The sequence below is a fragment of the Hylaeus volcanicus genome, unplaced genomic scaffold, assembly GCF_026283585.1.
Source record: "Hylaeus volcanicus isolate JK05 unplaced genomic scaffold, UHH_iyHylVolc1.0_haploid 12157, whole genome shotgun sequence".
Classification (NCBI taxonomy): domain Eukaryota; kingdom Metazoa; phylum Arthropoda; class Insecta; order Hymenoptera; family Colletidae; genus Hylaeus; species Hylaeus volcanicus.
The window spans coordinates 101,539-122,240 of NW_026533117.1; the positions used below are offsets into that span (position 1 = coordinate 101,539).

Consider the following 20,702-nt stretch of genomic DNA (forward strand, 5'->3'; position numbering starts at 1 on the left):
ATCGAATTTCGGGGGAAAAAAGACTTTTAAGTTTTTAATTTTTATTTTTGAAATTAAACGTTGGATGAATAAGCTGTAAATATAACAAAGTTTCGTCTTGTCATTGTCTATAGGGAAGTATTTTTTTAAATTGATTTGACGAGTTTATAAAGGTTCTAACCAAATAAGCATGATAAAAGTATCCCCAAACTAAATTGAACGGGGTTCATACTATTCGATACATGGTTCGAAGAAACCCCTTTTCACAGAGTTTTGATCCGTTATCTCTACTACAGTGGTAATTACGGAGTGGAAATTATTTTTCGGTCTGCTCTTAATTATTCCCCTTCTGCTCAATACAAAATTATTAAAAAAATAATTGTTATTTTATCAATTAATATGCATATTCGAGAATTTTATCAGAATTTTTGGATTCAAATTCGAATTTTAAAAAATTCGAAAACATTTTAATCGTCGATTTTTGATCGAAATTGTTAAGTGACCACGTTTATATTTATGCATCATGAAGCCCTTATTAGAATTAGTAATCTCTCATTTTTTCAGATTTTTCGAAAGGTTGGAATGTAGTAAACAAAATCAAAGATCATTAAAAAATTGAAAAAATGCTTTATATTGCCTTAATTACTTACGTGACAATCTTCATATTTTTACAGCTATGAAAAAGTAAATCCCGTAATAAATGACGATAACGATGAGGATTGAAGTACAGAGTTATTAATGCTGCCAATCAAAATAATAACAGGTAAACCTTGTTTAGATAGTTTATTTTCATTAACGCAAACGTATTTAAGGAATATTTAAAATACATAATATGCATAATATTTTGGCTCAGACGAAATGTTGCAGTGTCGCCAAAAATCGCGAATTCTTTACGAAAATGACCGCCGAGCCGCGCCGTGAGAGTTTTACTTGGCAGGAGTCCGGTATTGCACTCGTGTTTAAAACTACGTACAGTAATTAGTTAATAAGGTATCGAAATAAATATATTTAAATTATATCGATTTTAAAAGTATGTACAACATTTTTCCATATGAAATATTAGGAAATATAAAATTAATAATTTTTTTACGATAACGCACTTTTCCAAAGAATCTGAAAAAATTAGACATTAGTAGTTATAATGTTGTGCTATAGCTGTAAGCATTCGAAGGTGGTCACGTAAGTAATTAAAGCAATATAAAGCATTTTTTCAATCTTTTAATGATCTTTGATTTTGTTGACTACGTTGCACCCCTTCAAAATACTGAAAAAATGAGAAATTACTAATTCTAATCAGGGCTTCATACTGAATAAATATAAACGTGATCACTTGACAACTTCGATAAAAAATTGACGATCAAAATATTTTTGAATTTTTTAAAATTCGAATTTGCATCCACAAATTCTGGAAAAGATTCTCGTACGTGCATATTAATTGGTAAAATAACCATGATGTCCACTCCGCAATTACCACTGTAGTAGAGATAACGGATCAAAATTCTGTGAAAAGCTGTTTCTTCGAACAACCTATCGAACGGTATGAACTCTGTTCAATTTGGTTTGGAGGCACTTTTAGCATGTTTATTCGGCTAGACCCTTTCGTCCACTGGCGTGGGGTGCTTAAACTACGATCGCGACCGTATTAGTAACAGGTTGATTATTTAATTAGTTTTTTGGACTTGCATTTTACCATAAATCATTTATTAAGGTTCACGTAAACATAGTATAAATCGAGAGATCGATTTACGTCAAGTGGATCGACAGGAAGTATCAGAGGTATGAGTGAAACAAATTAAAGACGATATTGCTTACAAAAAGGAAGTAAAGAAGATAATCCAAGAGATAGTTGGTGTAGAAATGAGGAGTGTAAAGCAGCATATAGAAGAGTTGGAAGAATGATATAAGAAGGTAGGAGTGCCGCAAGGGTAACCTACAGCGTAACAGTGAAAGAAAAGAAAAAAGAAAGGTGATAATTATCAAACCCAAAGTACAACAGGAGAGCGAAGAAACGAAAAAAAAACGATAAAAGAGAAGGTGGATATTAAAAGTATGGCGATGGGAATAACGAAGCTGAAGAAAAGCAGTAAAGGAACAGTGATCCTGAGATGCGAATCAGGAGAAAAAAATTGAAACATTGGAGGCTGCTTTACAAAAGAAAATGGGTGAAGATTTTAAAGTTATTGAGTCAATGCAGTTGAAACCGAAGATAAGAATAGTAAATGTGGAAGAAGAAGAATTAAAACTAACAGATGAAGAACTTGTTGGCACTATTAAGACGCAGGACGGGATAGTGGAAACTGAAGGCCAGGAAATGAAAATCGTGAAAAGACTAACCAAGGAAAGTAAACAGGAACAAAAAAGAAGAGAAGAAAATTTTTTTGAGACTATCGGAGTGGAAGAACTTGACAAATAATTAAAGAGCTACCGACGAAGAAAGGTACAGAAAAAGGAATATCAAGCGAAATATTAAAGATGGCGATCAGTGCATTGAACAGCAGTTTGTTAATGTAATCAATGAATCTCTGAGAGAGGGCTGCTACCCTGATAGTTGGAAAACGTCCATGATCATACCAATCCCAAAGATACAGAAAGCAAAAAACGCGAACAATTTCAGGCCAATAAATAAGTTACCGCTGTATGAGAAGTTACTACAGTTAGTGGTAAAAAGAGTCAAATAGAGAAATATCTAGAAACAAATGAGAGTATAACGGAGCATCAAGCTGTTGGAGCAAACTGTTGGAGTGGTTTAGATCGTACTTAAACAATAGCTGTTTAATGAGGTATTGTCGGAAATTATTGCAACGAAATACGGAGTGCCACAAGGATTCGTGTTAGAGCCTTTGCTGTTCATTATATACATATATAAACGATGTAATCGATATATGCCCGGAAGACTGTAGTATAAAAATGTTTGTTGACGATACACTAATATATGATAATGGACATAGCAGTGAGGAGGTAGAAAGATGAACGGGACACTAAATATAGTATAATGATGGATGAACAGAAATAAACTGGTAATGAATGGAGAAAAAAAAATATACATGTCGAATTGAGTAACCTCCTCCGTTTCGAAGTCGGTTAAAAAACTAAATTTATGATTGTGAAGAGTGCGAGGAAAGAATTGAGAGGGAATGTTGTTTTGAAATGAATAGATGGGAGCGAACTTGAACGTGTAGAAGTAATGAAATATTTAGGTGTGATGATAGACGACAAGCTGAGGGGTTTCATTGGGGATCCTCATCCTCCCTCCTCCCCATCAAGGGGGAGGGACAATTGCCCCGAGCGGGGTGTTAAATCCTCCGCCCCGGCCCGGGCCGAGGCGGGGAACACTCGGGGCCCCCAAGTCCCTATAATTAAACCCCCCCCCCCCCCCCCCCAGCCGGTACTAGAGAGTGCCAAGGAAGTGTAACCCGGTTCCTATCCGGACCGGATCACTCCACCGCGGGCTCAAACGGTATAAGAAAAACAAAAGAACAGCATACAAGTCCGTGAAAATAAAAATAGTTAAAATAAAAACTGAAACTAAGCAAGAAAATATAGTCAAATAGGTGAATAAATAAATAAATATGTCGATCAAAACGAGTCCTGTTGTAAAAATTAAAAACAAATAAATACAGTGAAATCAAAAATAAAATCCAAAGACATCACAAACATATAACTGTAAAGTAAAAGTGTATAAAAGACTAGATAGTTAAGTGTAAAAATAAATAAATGAATAAATAAATAAGTCACAATAAATATAAAAGAAAGAATACGTGTCTCTCCGGGCTTGGCGCTTCCGCATCTCAACCTCCTGTTCCTCCTCGGCCGTAAATTCCACTCACGGAGGGCGGCGGGCAGAGCAGGCGATCGTGAACATCGCCGCCTGCTCTGTCGCCGCCAGATGGAAGGGCGGAATCAAGGCAAGGTGGCCCGCCGCCTCGGCAGAGATGGTATGGTATCCCCGTATGGCCCGCAGAGCCAGCCCGCGCCGCACCACGCTCTTTCGAAGAGTACCTGGTTACGCCGGCTGCCCTCGTGCGAGCGATGCCACACGGAGGCCCCATAAAGAGCTATCGACCGTACCACCTCCGCATATAAGCGGCGAACCCTCAACTCTGGCCCCCCCGATATTGGGCACCAGCCGCGCTAACGTGGCCGCTGTCCCCTGCATTCTGGGGGTCAGGAGGTCAAAGTGCTCTTTGAAGCGCCAGCGGCCGTCGACAATCAGGCCTAGGTATTTCTTGGGGGGCTGATGTCGAGGAAGGTATCCACGACACGAATCCGAAGGTCCTGACTAAATGGCGTCCACGATCAAACCCAACCTCTGGATTTGCCCGACAACGCAGTCTAGGGCGGACTCAGCAAGGTGCCTGGTACTCCTCCTGTGCTGCTATGCATAGCAGATGACACCCGTATCAGGAGGGAGGCAACCCGCAGCACCGCATTAAACATGAGGTTCCGCAGGAGCGGTCCGAGGACCGACCTCTGCGAAACCTTGCAGTGCGTCTCCCTAGTATGTGCCAACTGGTACCGGCCGGTAAGTACCACCTCCCTGCCGTGGAGATAGTCCCGAACCACCTTCAGGAGATAGGAGGGCACCTGGAAATATTCCAGCGCCGCCGCTATCTTCTTCCAGGGCAAGGTGTTGAAGACGTCGAGAAGGGTCTGATCTAGTCAACAAAGATATATACACCTTACATATTTGTTATTTATTTATTTATTTATTTATCCGCTTATTTATTATTATTACATGCATTTTACATTTTACATATACAACTGTTATATTTATATTTATTGTTACACACACACATATATATATATATATATACATATACTCTTTTGTATCTAAAGCTAAAGTGATTTGAAATGAAATGAAACTAATCTCAATGAATTGAATTGAATTAGATTGTCCGAATTGTTAGATGTATTGACCGTAGAAAAAGCCATGACCGTCCTAAGAAAGAAAGAAACCTGAAATGAAAAGAAAGTAAAGTAAGATTAGTAGTAGTAGAAAGAATGAAAGAAAGAAAGAAAGTAGGATAGAGATAAATGGAAACACGACCTCGAAGATGCTGATGAAGGTAACTGCAAAGCTTACAACACCGGAAGGTAGATCACCATGAAGGCCTTCCTCCCGCGAAGTAAAGCTCCACTGGGGCAGATTCCGCGGGTGTGGAGATAGATCTGAAAGAAGAGAAGAGAAGTTATTAACACGGAGGGTGTTGAAGGCGTTGGATACATCGAACGACACTGCAATCAACACCCGCCCCCGAGCGACAGGCCTTTCCCAGAGAAGACGCAGACGCTCCAACGCGTCCATTGTTGAGCGCCTTCTCCGGAATCCGTACTGGCTGTGGCTGAGGGCGGGACCACACCGCGACAGATGCCCGAAAAGGCGGGGAGCTGTGATTCTTTTGAACAGCTGGCCCGCTTCGTTGAGCAGACACACCGGTCAGTACGCAGAGGGAGACTCTGCGGGTTTTCCACATTTTTGAAGGAGAACCAAGTACGTGTGCTTTCACACGCTGGGGAAGGTTCCCCGGCTCGGAGTAGGGTCCAAGGCGCTCCTATATGCCGGGCCGAGGACTTTCAAGGCCAGAAGCAACACGCCACCGGGGACTCCATCCGGGCTGGGGGCTCTCTTGCACCTAGCCCGTAGCTCCCCGATGGCCTTTTTTTTTTTTTTTTTAAGGTGGGTGAAATGCTTTTTTTATACCCCCGCGGGGGGGGGGGGGGGGGGGGATTCGCTGACGGATGGCCGCCCTTCGGTGCGCCAATCCGGAAGCGTACCTACTAAAAGCCCCAGCTTGCGCAGTCCGCGGTCCCCGGGGACTCCTTTCATCGCGTGGCATCCTTCATTACATCAGCTGAGCACTTTTCCACTGTAAAAAGCTCAGCGGACAATTATTTTTGTGTAACTGTTACAGATAACTATAAGTTTACGAAGTTTTGTGGCGTCACTCCAGCGGACCGGACTGTCGTAAGAAAAGGGTTAAGACTTTTACACCACCGTTGTCTTGCAGAAATAGAGTTTGTTGTGCGATTTATACTTGTGAGCTTGAACTTGGTTTGTTAGTTTTCTTCACAATGATATCTTTTCAAATTGTTCCCTAAAGTCGTGTAGAAATCCGTGTAGTAAATATCCGTGTCCATATTACACGGATACACGTACATATATTACACGGCTATTCACGTTTTTCATGTGTAAAGAAGCACGGAATTTATTAATTACACGTATACACGTGTTTTCTAATATCTATGTCTCGTTTTAACTGGATATACGTAACACGTGTACCCGTGTATTGGGTTGTCATTACGGTCTGAACGTCCGCACTGTTGAACACAGCACTTTAGCTGCGCATAGTTGGAAAGCACCGAATTTTACATTGTGTTACACAGTGTCGCCTTTGCACTTTACTGGAAAGGACCTTCATGTATTGGCTGCGCATTTGTATTTCACATCTTTTTCTAGTTTCTTGTAGTTTTTTTTATGGGGATCTTCTATTCTTCTATGATTAGTCCTTAAGTCCTTCACTTTTTCATATACTTGACGTAATTTTTTTATTTTTTTGAAATTTTGTATGGGGATCTCACTTCTTTTTACAAAGATAATTTGCATAGTGAATGACTAAATAAATTTTATATTATATGTATTGTATAGTACTAGTAGAGTTCATGGTGCGCGAAGCAGCTTTTGGCGCTGAACGTACTGAATATTGAACTGTAATAACAAGCACAGTTAACATCTTTCGAAGAAAAATATGTATGCATTTTTAGCATTTCGTAGTCAAACTTGTTTTTCTAATCAAGTAAATCATCAACGGCTACCCATGTTGTGCACTTACCCTTTACCATACTCGTGTAATGACCATCGGAAATACTTTTGCCGTGGTGGAAAATCGCTACCTTACATTTATAACAGTGATCCCCCATTTGTATTTTAGTAGTAGGTACTGCTTTGATGCAGAAATTTCCACTACTATTGTTCGTACTACTACACGTTGTTCCACTACTATTCTGATCGAACAAAAGTAATTTCCCAATAAGAATTTGTTTGGAGGCAGTTATATTAACTTTCTTCATTATGTTTGAATTTGACTATCACAATTATTGCAAGGACCTCTCAGATTTATCCATCCTGTGAAATGGTGTTTTATTATATCTTGAAATTCAATTAATTTTTTAAGATCTTGAGCAATGCAAGGTGTAGTACACAATTTGTACTGATATTACAATATATAGAAGAAGAGATCAGTTTCAGTCCTTCAAGTTTTCAAAAATATATCCTTCACTCAGATAAAATACTAGAATTTCACAGCGACAGCTCCTACTTTTGGAGAGCATCAAAATACTGTTGCTTCGTCAGCAAATTATTTGCTTCATGAAACAAGCAATTCATCCATTCGTTTCCTCTTATTGGAATAACTGTAGCTGCTTAGATCAATCAGAGACTGTGGAAACAGAAAACGCACAAAAATTAACAACAATAGTACATATACATATACAAAACTACTTATCAAATAATGGTAAACACTATCTACTTTTAATTGTGAATTTTACTTACTCTTTTATTGATGATGTTATATGCTCCTCTTCTTGTTGTAATAGGTAAAAAATATGTCGCACTGCTAAAACAACTATGATGGTTTTTTAATGCGTGCACTTATGTATTACAAGGCAACATTATTGTCTCTTGTGCATTATTTTTTGCAGTATCTAGTGGTACTTTTTGTCAGTATCTTAATGTTTTTATTATTTTATGTAAATCAAATAACTTTTTTAAATTTCGGCCAGCTCTTTAGCAATGCGGACTTGAATAAAACCTGTTCTTATTTGGTTTTAATGAAAACGAGTGATTAGATAGACCTAGTATTCTATAGGTTATTACATTCCGACTTACCTTGTTGGCCATATGTGCCCAATGATAAAATAAAATATAAAAATTGCCATTTATTCTAGACACTTTACTATATACTTTTTATCTGTATTTTAATGTTTTTATAATTTACTTGTAGATCAATCAACTGGGAGGTGCCATGGTGGAAAATACTGCCATTCAACGTGTGAAGGATTCATCTCCTGTTAATGGTGCTCAACAAACTACAGGAGAAAAGAAATCATTTACACCATATTCAGAAGACCAATATAATTCAAATAATGATTTTTACATAGATGCTGATCATCTAACACTATGGCAACATCCAGTTACTACATTGAATTATTTCTTTCGAGAATTGTTTGTTAATTTACTCAGTTTAGGAAAAAAAACATTGCATTACAGAAGAATAGCCTGGACTATAATATCGATAACTGCATTGTTTCTGATGTTCAGTAGGATTGTTGGTCCACACCAAGAGGTATATTATTATTATTATATATATATACATATTATATACTCGTTGTTGCTCCTTAAAAGAAACAAACGGGGCTATATTTTCAATTTTTTCAGATTTTTAAAACCGTGCCTGCTATAAAAACAATTCATTTGTTTGAAAAAAGTTAGCAAAAAGTAAACATTTTTTTTAATCGAAACATTTTTAGTTGATACTCCGTTCTTTTCCGTATATGGTCCCAAACGACCATTCTCGTTTGTCTATTAATTCAAGACCTATAATATTTGAAAAATGTAGCATTGGTTTTATACACGTTTGTAAAACCCATGATTTTTCAAAATTTTGAAAAATGTTTGAGATACGTTTAACCATCACAAAAGACTACAACATACTCAAATTTGCCAAAAATCTGAGATACTGCTCCATTTAGTGTTTGATTTCACGTGGAATAATCCTAGGTTGTGTTTCCGTCGATGATCAATAGTTTATGAGATTTTTAACGACTAATATACTGTTTTATCTTCAGATACGTTTAAAACCTTAAAATTTGTTATTCTTGTGTAGTACAAATTATCGAAACTTTTTAGGCATTTTTACTTGGTTTTTTCAGTGGTCAATGTTACTGAAAAAAATGTTGAAACCTTTTTTGAGCGAAAATTCACATTTTAGAATTTTCAGAATACGATATTTAAAATAGAAAAGACACGATTGTGGCCAAACAGCTGAATATACCTTATATAGTATATACCATTCTGAAATCATCTCAACAGCTAGATAAGATTAACAAATGTGGCGTTCCATTTAAGAAAACATTGATGATCTTGAAATTTCATAAAAAATTAGGGTAATTATAGAGAACAGGTACATCCTCTCCGATTTCGATGATTTTTGAATATGTTGTACAAATCAACATTTTGAACTACTTTTTTCAATACATATAACCATCGCTCGGGCTTAGTTTCCGAGATATTTGCAAAATATCATTGCTACTACTACAATGAATATTGCATATAGCTACGCGTCTGTGACAGTGTGTGTGTAAGCGTTCAGTCGTCGATTGTCTAGGCTCGGAATATACGTACGCGTTTGTGAGTTCCCGTAATTTCGAGGCGTATAATTTTCGCGCAAAATCATTTTACAAAAATTGAAAAGCATATATGTCTCAATTATACGGATGCTTGGAGTCTGGGCCTCTCAGACCCCCCGTCGCGCGGGGGGCTGCGCCCCCTCGACCCCCCGCTAAACTATAAACACCCCTCAGGCTGACCGTGTACACACCTGAGTGGTGCGCTGCAGTACTCGTTGTTGGAGGCTTTGTCCCCAAAACCCCCGACCGAGGACAAGGCCCCGGACCCCCATTTTTTTACTGTACGAATACAGATCATGCGCTACTTTATATGTATAAATGAATTTGGAACAGATTGAAACACGAGCCGACCAGCGAATGATAGCTAACGCATACAGACTCACAGACAGGTACGTGTATTCCGAGCTTAAACAATCGACGACTGAACGCTTACACAGACGCGTAGCTATACGCAATTATTCATTGTTGTAGCAGCAATGGTATTTTGCAAATATCTCGGAAACTAAGGCCGAGCGACGGTTATATGTATAAGAAAAAGTTGTTCAAAATGTTGATTTCTACAACATATTCAAAAATCCTAGAAATCGGTGAGGATGTACCTGTTCTCTATAATTACCGATTCTTGCATTTTTCCGGGTGGGTTGTAATCTCTTCGTACGAGGATCCTCATATAATTGCGATCGAACTTCGCTCGCCTATGGCGAGCTTGTTTGATCGTTTAATTATATTTCGGACCTCGTTCTCGAGATTACAATGTACTTGTTTAGAGGTTGCAATTTTTATCTTTTGAACAACATTCTTCCATTTATTTTTATTTATATTTTATAACAATTGTTTCAACAGGTTTTATTAGACATTGTATAAAGAAAACTATATGCTTGTACTTTCTTTCTGTAAAGTTATAAAATAATATAAAGTAACATAAAGTAACATAAAATAAACCTTCGTTTTTCTTTGGCATTTCTTTATCTAATAATACCGCTTCCGCGAAACTGTATTTATCCGCTACAACTGGTCTGTTATAGAATTTTGTGAAAACACTTGAGTTTTCTGACCAACTCGCTGTCTTTCTTATCAGACTTAAATTTATTCCTTTAGTGTATACTTTTGACGTTGCCGCATGTCTTGTGGAATGCGTTGAAAAAATGGAGGTATCCACTCCACTGTTTTTCAATGTGTTTTTTATCCAACGGCTGAATGTTTGTGGTGTGATCTTCTTGTAGGGCTTCTTCACTGTTATGAATAACTCTTGTATGTTACCTCTGCAAGTTTTCGTTCTTTCCGTGTAGGCTTTTACGGCTGACCCTACGAGTTTTCCTTGACGGTTTAAATGGATTGCCCGCATTTCGCTCACAAAACCCCTTCCACTGTCTCAGTGACGTTTGATATTGCCTTAAAGTTGCTGGCGCTAAGGATGCTAACATGATGTCTAAGGCTTTCGTCGGCACACCCTTTGCTGAGAAGCCTTTCCTGATAATCATTGGTTTCTCTACGAGCATTTTCTGATAGATGGGGTACCAAGGTTGATTTTTCCTATCTGGTACCACTAAAATTCCTTCCGCCTTGTCGGCCTGTATTTTAACTAAAACCCTTAAAATTACCGCGAATGGCGGGAACGCATAAAATTTTAAGTGTGTCCATCCAACTGTAAATGCATCTACTTCTTCACATTGTTTTTCTGGAAACCACGAAACGAACCTTTTGCATTTTTTGTTTAACTTTGATGCGAATAAGTCAACTTCCGGTGTTCCGAATTTACTTGTGATTTGACTAAATGCCGAATCACATATTTCCTATTGCGCGTCCTCATTCTTGAGTCTAGATAACGCGTCCGCTTCGGCGTTCGATTTTTATGCTGTATATGATGCAAATAACTGTAGCGGACTGCGCGGCATAGTTCTAGGAACTGTGACATACAATGTATAAACGAAGTCGATGGCATGGCGGCGTCTGGCAATGAGTTCATCATGGCCAAAGTATGTAATGTTTTGATAGCGACATTACAAAGCCGCTGACCGTTAATGAGGAGAGTCTTTTCCTCCCCTTCCTGGTTGCTCCTTGAGGAGCAACGGGTCGGGAGTTCGACGAGCCAGTCGATAACCAGAGGTCTATAACTGAACATCGCGTGTGAGACTGAATAATAAAGTTTACCTTTGTTATTGTTACATACATTTCGTCCATACGATTTATTCACCCCACATAACATCCTAAATAACCTTATATTTTTATTTTCTGCCCACTGCCAAATTTCTCTAGCTAGAGTGTTATATATTACGTGTCTTGTACCTCCCATTTTATTGACATATGCAATAGCTGTTGTATTGTCCACTCTTAGCAAGATTTGACAATTCTTTTTATCTCTCGCGAGTTTCTCTAATGCTAACTTAACTGCTAATACCTCTAATAACTCTTTAAAATTGATATGGTAATTTATTTCCGAACTATTCCAAAACCCGTACACTTTGTTTTTCTTATCTGTTGCTCCCCACCCCGATCCCGACGCATCTGTGTAAATTGTAAGATTGTAATTATTTATTCTTATTTGTCTATCTGCTGATGGTACCTTTTTTATCCACCAGTCTAGGTCCGGTAGGATTGGGGCTGGTATATTCATTGTTCGTCTGTAGTTGTGTTTGTTTCTTAATAGCGCCTTTATTTTCTCTCTCTCTAGAACCTTCGTGTATAGCCACGCCTGTTCCACACCTGGACATGCTGCTGTTAGCTTACCGATTAAGCAGGCAAGCTCTTTGATTCTGCATCGCTTCTTTCTTTTAAGACCTTGCAGCAATTCTCTTAACTTTATTCGTTTCTTTCTTGTTAATTCTGTGGTAAACTTAATTGAATCTATTATGAATCCTAGGAACTTATACCTAGTTTTTGGTGTGGTACACGACTTATTCTCATTTATTAAAAAACCTAAACTCTTAAGTAATCGCTTCGCTGCTGTAACATTTTCGCTACATTGATCGAAGTCTTTTTCTGCGCAAAAATAGTCATCTAAATACATAACCGAACAATAACCTGCCGATCTCAATTTACTTAATACTGGTTTCATTACTTTTGTGAAAATAAATGGAGCGGTACATAATCCGAAAGGCAAACAAGTAAATTCGAATAGTGTTCTACCAAATTTAAACCTTAAGTACTTTCGCGACTCTTCGTGGATCGGTATTAAATAGTACGCATCCTGTAAATCCAGTGTGTACATGAAGTAATTTGGAAAAACCAATTTCTTTGCCATATTCAGATCCTCCATTTTAAAATGTTTTGCATTAATAAACTTATTTAATCTTTTTAGATTCAATATAAACCTATGTGTACCATCTGGTTTTTGTCGTAAGAAATAACTTGAAAGAAATTGATTTTTCCCGGATTTGCACTTCTGAATTGCGCCTTTTAATATTAATTTATTTATTGCTTCAATATAAGCGTTTTCTTCGCCTGCTCTTATTTCGACCGTAGCAGGTTTCTCCTGTTGCGGTTTTCTACTAAATTTAATTTTATGACCCCTTATGTTATTTAACACGAATGCATCTTTTGTGATTTTTTGGCACTCGCTTTTGTAAGCTTGTAGCCTGCCTGCTATACCTACATTTATTTGTAGTTTCTCGGTCTGTGTTTTTGATGAGATTGTTTTCGATCGCTTGTTTGCTGGGGATACTTCTTCTGCCTGAAGTACAACCGACGTCGGCCCTGTTGGCTTACACCTAAACCGCCTATATGCAGGGCCGGGCGCCTTCCCTGGAGGCTCTTTGTGTTTATATCCCTTCTTATTAACGGCATTTCTCTTGTAATTTTCTTGGATATTTTCTCAACGGCTTCTGCCTCCTTGAACTTCTGTCCTAAATCTTCACCGAATAGGAACTTATCTGTTTTCCCTTCAGATACTAATGTTTTACAGCCTTTTGTAACTCCTTGCGCTATAAACGCCTTCCTTGATTTTGATTGTTTGTACATTATTTCCAGCAATTCGGTTGCGTCCTTCAGTCGTTCAACAAACAGCTCCTGATCAATGTACTCTTTTTGCGTCTTGAGTATGCTTAGCAACGAGCCCAATGCCGTCAAGGATGTTCCTGCTAAATTCTGTATTTCCATCATATATGTATCTCTTTTAATGGCACTTTCCTTCATTGCGCCTTTTATTTTCGCATTTAGCAGTGGCGGGTCCAAAAAAGTTGGTTTTTTGTACATCTTGATGATTTTCTCCCTTTCTTCTTCCGCCAGGCAGTTTTGTATCCAGTATTTCCATCTGCTTCTAAGTGATGAATGAATAAATAAACACTTCCTGAGCCTTCGAGTTTTGAGGATCGTCTCCAAGTAGACTCAGTAATCTCTCATCTACTTCTGGTTCATTTTCCTTATTTTCGTCTTTGTTTCCTTCTTTGTCGCCCTTCTCGACATCCTTGTCGCTATGTTTATCACGCTCTTCAGATTCGGTAATATCTCTGTTGATTCTAGACATAACCTCTTGACCGCCTACGACAATACGCAAAAACTCAGAAGGTTATTTTATTAACCATATAAAACTAGTCTGCCTTGCCCCGCTGTGCAAGTTCACTAGTATATGTTAGTTGCTAAGCGACATCCACTTTCTTTGTTTTTTCAATATCGTAAATCTAACCTGTCTCCCCCTAGCGTGCAAGCCCGCTAATATATCAAGACTAACTGTAGTTTGTCTTGATCCTCTGTGCAAGCACACTACATTGATTTTAAACCTCACAAACCACGACGTCCGTTTGCCGTTGGCCTATCGCGATTTTGGAATTTCCTGTCAGTCAATTTCGGTTCCTTAACCGGCAACCTAACCTGTCTTGCCCCTATGTGCAAGCTCGTTAGTTTCGAATTACTTGTTTCACTCGTGAACTCTTAGTAATATTCCCATACCTGAACATTTCAGCTCTACAGCTTCGTTACATTCGCTTTCACTTCCACCGGATTCACTCTGCGAGCTCTCGCTCGCCGATTCTCGACCTTCTTCCTCGATGTTGTATTGAACTATCTTTATAGATTCCTTCAGACGCTTTATTTCGTCCCTGAGTTTGTCTACTTCACAATTCTTCCTCTTCATTTTGTTGCTTTCTTCACGTCTCACTTAGTTGTTGCCTCTAACGCACAACAAAAAGGAATGACGAGCTCAGGCCAGAGGAATAGATGGCAGAGCTGGGGTTTTTGTCTCACTCTGAAGGTTGTGGCATCTAGCGGGCACGGGAGGGAACTACATTGTAATCTCGAGAACGAGGTCCGAAATATAATTACCCTGAAGTTATCCAAAATAGATAAAGTTATTTCCTCCCAAAGTTGTTTCTCACTCTTTACAATGGTTTATTTGATCATTTCTTGTGAGTTAAAAGAATAATACAGTTTATTGTGTATGCTAAGACAGTGATTAATATTTTATCTACAGAGGAAAGGGGATAGGTCCAGCCATTCTTTTGTTTTTCATATTATACACAAGACAAGGAATATAAAGATACTTAAAACTACACTAACAAGGAGCATTACTCAATTGTAACACACCGATTTTAATGAAACTTGGCACACAGGTAGAGCATTGAAGAATATAAGACACGACATTTTTTTATATCTGCTGATATTTATATTTTAGGGGTGAAGTAATAACGGAGATGGAAATAATGTTAAATATGAAAAAAATTTGGTTGTTAATAAACAATAACATGCTCTGAATAGAAACGGTACTAAAACATAGGTGGCGGATACTGTATCCAATTATATCATTGTACTCTTGTACACCGTGTTTAATGTCGTCCGCTGACTTTTGTTTATTTGACTAAATAATAGTATAAACTACAATATACATCAAATTTTGTAGCAGAATTCGACAGAACCTACAACTTTTTACAGTGACAATGTAAGCATGAAACACATGTAAAAATGATTTTTCTTGAAAAAAGTCGAGAAGTCTTACTTTTTCATCGTCAGGGAATGATATTTACATATGTCTGAATGATCTCCATGCTAATTAATATTTCATATAAGAATATGATTTCTTAAATTATTTTTTGCCAATCATCGGTGACTGACACTTAATGTGTTAATGCATTAGATTGTCCAGGATAAAAGTTGCGCTATAGAGCAGGAGATACCGTGTCTCGTAAGTCATTAATCATCTAAACCAGCAATTGAGCATGTGTCATTTATTTTTCAGTTCCTAGTCTACTACGAAGTTTCATTATAATCGGTGCGTAAACATACAATAATAATAAAAAATTATGCGAAGATGGTATTTATTATTATTTGCTACATTTTTATGTTTTAATTTTAAGGCTTCTTCAGAATATTTTTGTATCGTAAAAGTACATCGAAATATATGGAACTATTATTAAATTTTCTAATAATATTATAAAAATATGCATACATTTTTTAATTATTTAATTATTTTAGTAATAGCGTAGTCATTTTTTGTTTATATCTTATTATCAAAGCCCATATATTATTTACCTGCTGTACCTGTCACGAACGTAAACAGAAAAACCTTGAATTGCGATCATTTTGATTACCTTTCACTATTTTTTTTTAGTTCAATATGTAGAATATGGAATAATACAAATTTTGTATAACTTATATATACTTTCTTCATTATTTTAGGTAGAAGCTAAAATTAAAATTATGAAATATTTTCATATTTTCAGATTTTAAAAACATGGGAAACAAAAGTGCTATGGTGGTTATATTGGATAGGTTTAGGTGTTCTTTCCAGTGTAGGCCTTGGAACTGGCTTACATACTTTCGTACTTTATTTAGGACCACACATAGCAGCTGTTACTATGGCTGCATATGAATGTGGTGCTCTTAATTTCCCTGAACCACCATATCCCGATCAAATTATATGCCCAACTACAATTGATCCAAAGTGGACAGCAGGGATATTAAATATTATGAGAAAAGTACGTATAGAAGCTATGCTTTGGGGTGCTGGCACTGCTCTTGGCGAACTACCACCATATTTTATGGCTAGAGCTGCTCGAACTAGCCGACAAAATAATAGGAATGAAAAATTTGATCAAGAAGATTTGAAAGAGTTGGAAGCTTTAGAAGCTTTAGAAAATGGTGAAAATGTATCATTGCTGATTCGCGTAAAAATAACTATGAAACATTTTGTACAAAAAGCAGGTTTTTGGGGAATTCTTGCCTGCGCTTCGGTAAGTACATTATCTTATGAAACATTCAATTTTCTTACAATCGGTAATATTATCATAGTATAACATGATTTTATAGAAACGAATAGAATTTCTTCTAATACACTGACGGACAAAATTAAAGGGACACTTTTTTAAAACGTCATATCTATGGGAGTTTTCAACCGATTTTGGGGAAACTTCGCGAGGAGTAGTTTTGAAGTGTCCTCTAAATGTGCGCAAAGTTGCATTGGCGAGGGTTGATACAAAGTGGTTAATTCACCCCCGTAAAGAGGGGCACGTCGAAAAACGCCACTTCTGAAGAGGCCAGGGTGACGGAAGGGGTTGAAAAAATAAAAAAAATCTTTGGGGCGACCCTCCTCGATGCCCTCAACAAAATGCACCCCTCAAAATCCCTCTCAGGCAAACCCACCCCTTACAACACCTCACCCCCTCTAAAATCCACAATTTTTGGACTACAGTCCCGAATTTGGGCTCAATGCATTCCCTGGAATCTCCTGATCCAGAAATGCCAACGCACACGCCGTGCGCCCCATAGGCACCCCTTGGAGGGATGCAACAGTTCGCCACTTTTCAACACCCTTCGTAAGGGAGCACTTTCACACCTCGAAGGGCGGTGAAATTCACCATGTTTATTCTCGGTACGTTCAGGATCAATGTCATTTAAAGCTCGTTTCGGAAACTGCCCCTGGAGCTGAACAGGGTGGCCCAGAGTTAGGGGGTGGTCCCCCCCACAGGTGTAGGGGTTGGAACGATGTTTCGTTGTGTGGAACACATGTGATACGGTCCAAGGCATTGGAGTGATGTCTTTTTCCCGCGTGGATAGCATTAAAATACGAAAATGTCGTTTTTTTTGGAAAACCCACCCGCGAGTTTAGGCCTGTATACCAGGTGAACGAGGAACCCCACATCAACGCCGTTCGTGGATTCGGACGCGCGAATGCTTTATTAACAGGTCCCGAAAAATTCAGATGTTTTGAATCACGCTTTCATTGTCAAATCGGAGTAGATTTGAATGAGTATTAAGTGGGCCGGACGGAGCCGGCATGCAGAAGTGGAGCGGGGGCCTGCAGCTGTACGTGGTTAGACCAAACCGGACTCCAATTTAACTGTTCTAACCACGTACAGCTGCAGGCCCTCGCTCCACTTCTGCATGCCGGCTCCGTCCAGCCCACTTAATACTTTTTCAAATCTACTCCGATTTGACAATGAAAGCGTGATTCAAAATATCTGAATTTTTCAGGACCTGTTAATAAAGCATTCGCGCGTCCGAATCCACGAACGGCGTTGATGTGGGGTTACTCGTTCACTTGGTATACAGGCCTAAACTCGCGGGTGGGTTTTCCAAAAAAAACGACATTTTCGTATTTTAATGCTATCCACGCGGGAAAAAGACATCACTCCAATGCCTTGGACCGTATCACATGTGTTCCACACAACGAAACATCGTTCCAACCCCTACACCTGTGGGGGGGACCACCCCCTAACTCTGGGCCACCCTGTTCAGCTCCAGGGGCAGTTTTCGAAACGAGCTTTAAATGACATTGATCCTGAACGTACCGAGAATAAACATGGTGAATTTCACCGCCCTTCGAGGTGTGAAAGTGCTCCCTTACGAAGGGTGTTGAAAAGTGGCGAACTGTTGCATCCCTCCAAGGGGTGCCTATGGGGCGCACGGCGTGTGCGTTGGCATTTCCTGGATCAGGAGATTCCAGGGAATGCATTGAGCCCAAATTCGGGACTGTAGTCCAAAAATTGTGGATTTTGGAGGGGGTGAGGTGTTGTGAGGGGTGGGTTTGCCTGAGAGGGATTTTGAGGGGTGCATTTTGTTGAGGGCATCGAGGAGGGTCGCCCCAAAGATTTTTTTTATTTTTTCAACCCCTTCCGTCACCCTGGCCTCTTCAGAAGTGGCGTTTTTCGACGTGCCCCTCTTTACGGGGGTGAATTAACCACTTTGTATCAACCCTCGCCAATGCAACTTTGCGCACATTTAGAGGACACTTCAAAACTACTCCTCGCGAAGTTTCCCCAAAATCGGTTGAAAACTCCCATAGATATGACGTTTTAAAAAAGTGTCCCTTTAATTTTGTCCGTCAGTGTATATTGTATGATAATTAACTACATTTTTATTTGCATATGCGTTTAAAGGACAGTGTTAAATAAAGATATTCGTACTCTATGAAAACTTAGTGACTTACTTTTAGAAAAAAAAAATCATTTTTAGATTCCCAATCCATTATTTGATCTCGCCGGCTTGACATGTGGTCATTACCTAATTCCTTTCTGGACATTTTTTGGCGCTACACTTATAGGAAAGGCTGTTATAAAAATGCATATTCAACAGCTTGCAGTAATAATAGCATTTAATGAGGAGCTGCTAGATAAATTTATCAAATTATTGGTAATTATACCATATGTTGGTTCAAAATGTCAAGAGCCTTTGAAAAAATATCTTATTCAACAAAAACAAAAATTACATGATAAGTCATCCACGGTATGAGATTTCTTAACTTAAATTGATTACATTTTGTGGAATATATTTGGAAATTAGTCAATATACATTTTATTTACAGGATGGAACAACGACAATTTCATGGTTATTTGATAAATTTGTAATATTGATGGTTTGTTACTTTTTAGTGACAATTATTCATGCACTCGCAAGGAACTATCATCGTAAGCGTACTAAAATATCTACCGATTAAAAGTAAACGACTATAGGATATACAATGTAAACGTAAAATGAATTATTAAACAAATTGCGGATGAAATTGCTGTTATAGCACGATATAAATAAGGCATTACAGATAATAATTCGGCCAAAGGTTTGAATGCACAAGTCCATTTCTGCAGTGTAAATAAACTGTCAAGATTAAAGAACAAAATGTTTAATTTTTTTTTTAATTATACGTTTGGTAAATGATTTCTTAACACTGGAAATACGTTCGCGAGTATGGATTGGATGTGTATGTACATGAAACTGTACATATATACGTATGTTAACATAACTTGACATAAATTTTTTGAAGATACCGCAATTTACAGTTTCAGAATTCTTTGTAGAACTTATAATATCCAAAACTGTGTATAATGTGTCTAAGTGTGACGCAAGTCCATATATGGTACATGTACTTTTTATAAGAATTATATAAATGATTATATTAGGTATTAATAATAATCATTAAATACATTTATCAGTATTCCATATAAACAAAGTGGAGAAATATTTCCATAACGTAGTGTGTATGGAATTAAAAAATCACTTTTGACTGTTGATAAAAGTTCTTTTTTATTTCTTTTTGCATAATTTCCTTTGTTTTTATACTTAAAAGCGCATAAATCTAATTCGATAATTCTGATTAATCTTTCCAATACGAAACGAGGGATACATACATAACAAATTATTTAGGGAACAATAATTAAGTTATTTGTTTATGTTTTTAAAATGACAGTAATGTGCAACATTTGTATATGTATTAAACAAATTTGTCATGATTTGATATAAATAATTACATTTGTATAACAAATGATTGCTCCAGTTGATAAATTGAATAATTTTTAGTTAATAATACTGAGTCATTCTTCATATGGATCATTTTTAATTGTATACCTCTATTATATATAAACATTTCCCCTTTTTCCACTGTAATGCATTTACTAAATACATGTGTTGAATTTGTAATTTATGCATATTTTAAAAACAAAATTAAATATACCTTGGAGATAAAACGTTTTAAGACTCATTTATTTTAAAGCTTTTCATTATTTTAATCTGTATAATCGATCCCATATGACATTCCTGTTTGTGACAATAACCTATATATGCATATTGGATTATAGTCACATTTAATAAAGTAACTCTTTAACACATTTGCGACGACATGATCCTTCGATGATCAAGTAATGTTCTAATTTGACGGTCCGAGTTAACAATGTGTCATTCTTTGATGTTTCTATCGTGCAGCGTATTTCATTGTTAGATCACGGTACCCAAAATGTTTTTAATGGCGCCATAGAAGACAAAAATATATATTTTCAAGTATGACTATCTTAAATGAACATGTGCGACGCAGTTTTACAATATTAGCATAGCTTATTTAATCACGTTGAAGAAATATTGACAAGAGAATAACTGTATAGATAATTGTTTTGAATGTATCA

General features: G+C 37.6%; 1 protein-coding gene across 1 annotated transcript; it reads left to right on the forward strand.

Annotated features, from left to right (window-relative positions):
* The first annotated feature begins 646 nt into the window (after positions 1-646).
* Positions 647-20,274, forward strand: LOC128882717 (vacuole membrane protein 1-like). Its single transcript, XM_054134446.1, has 5 exons — positions 647-742; positions 7,980-8,321; positions 16,035-16,544; positions 18,766-19,035; positions 19,115-20,274. The coding sequence occupies exons 2-5, from the start codon at positions 8,001-8,003 to the stop codon at positions 19,244-19,246; spliced, it is 1,233 nt and encodes a 410-aa protein (XP_053990421.1). The 5' UTR covers positions 647-742; positions 7,980-8,000; the 3' UTR covers positions 19,247-20,274.
* Positions 20,275-20,702: the final 428 nt, after the last annotated feature.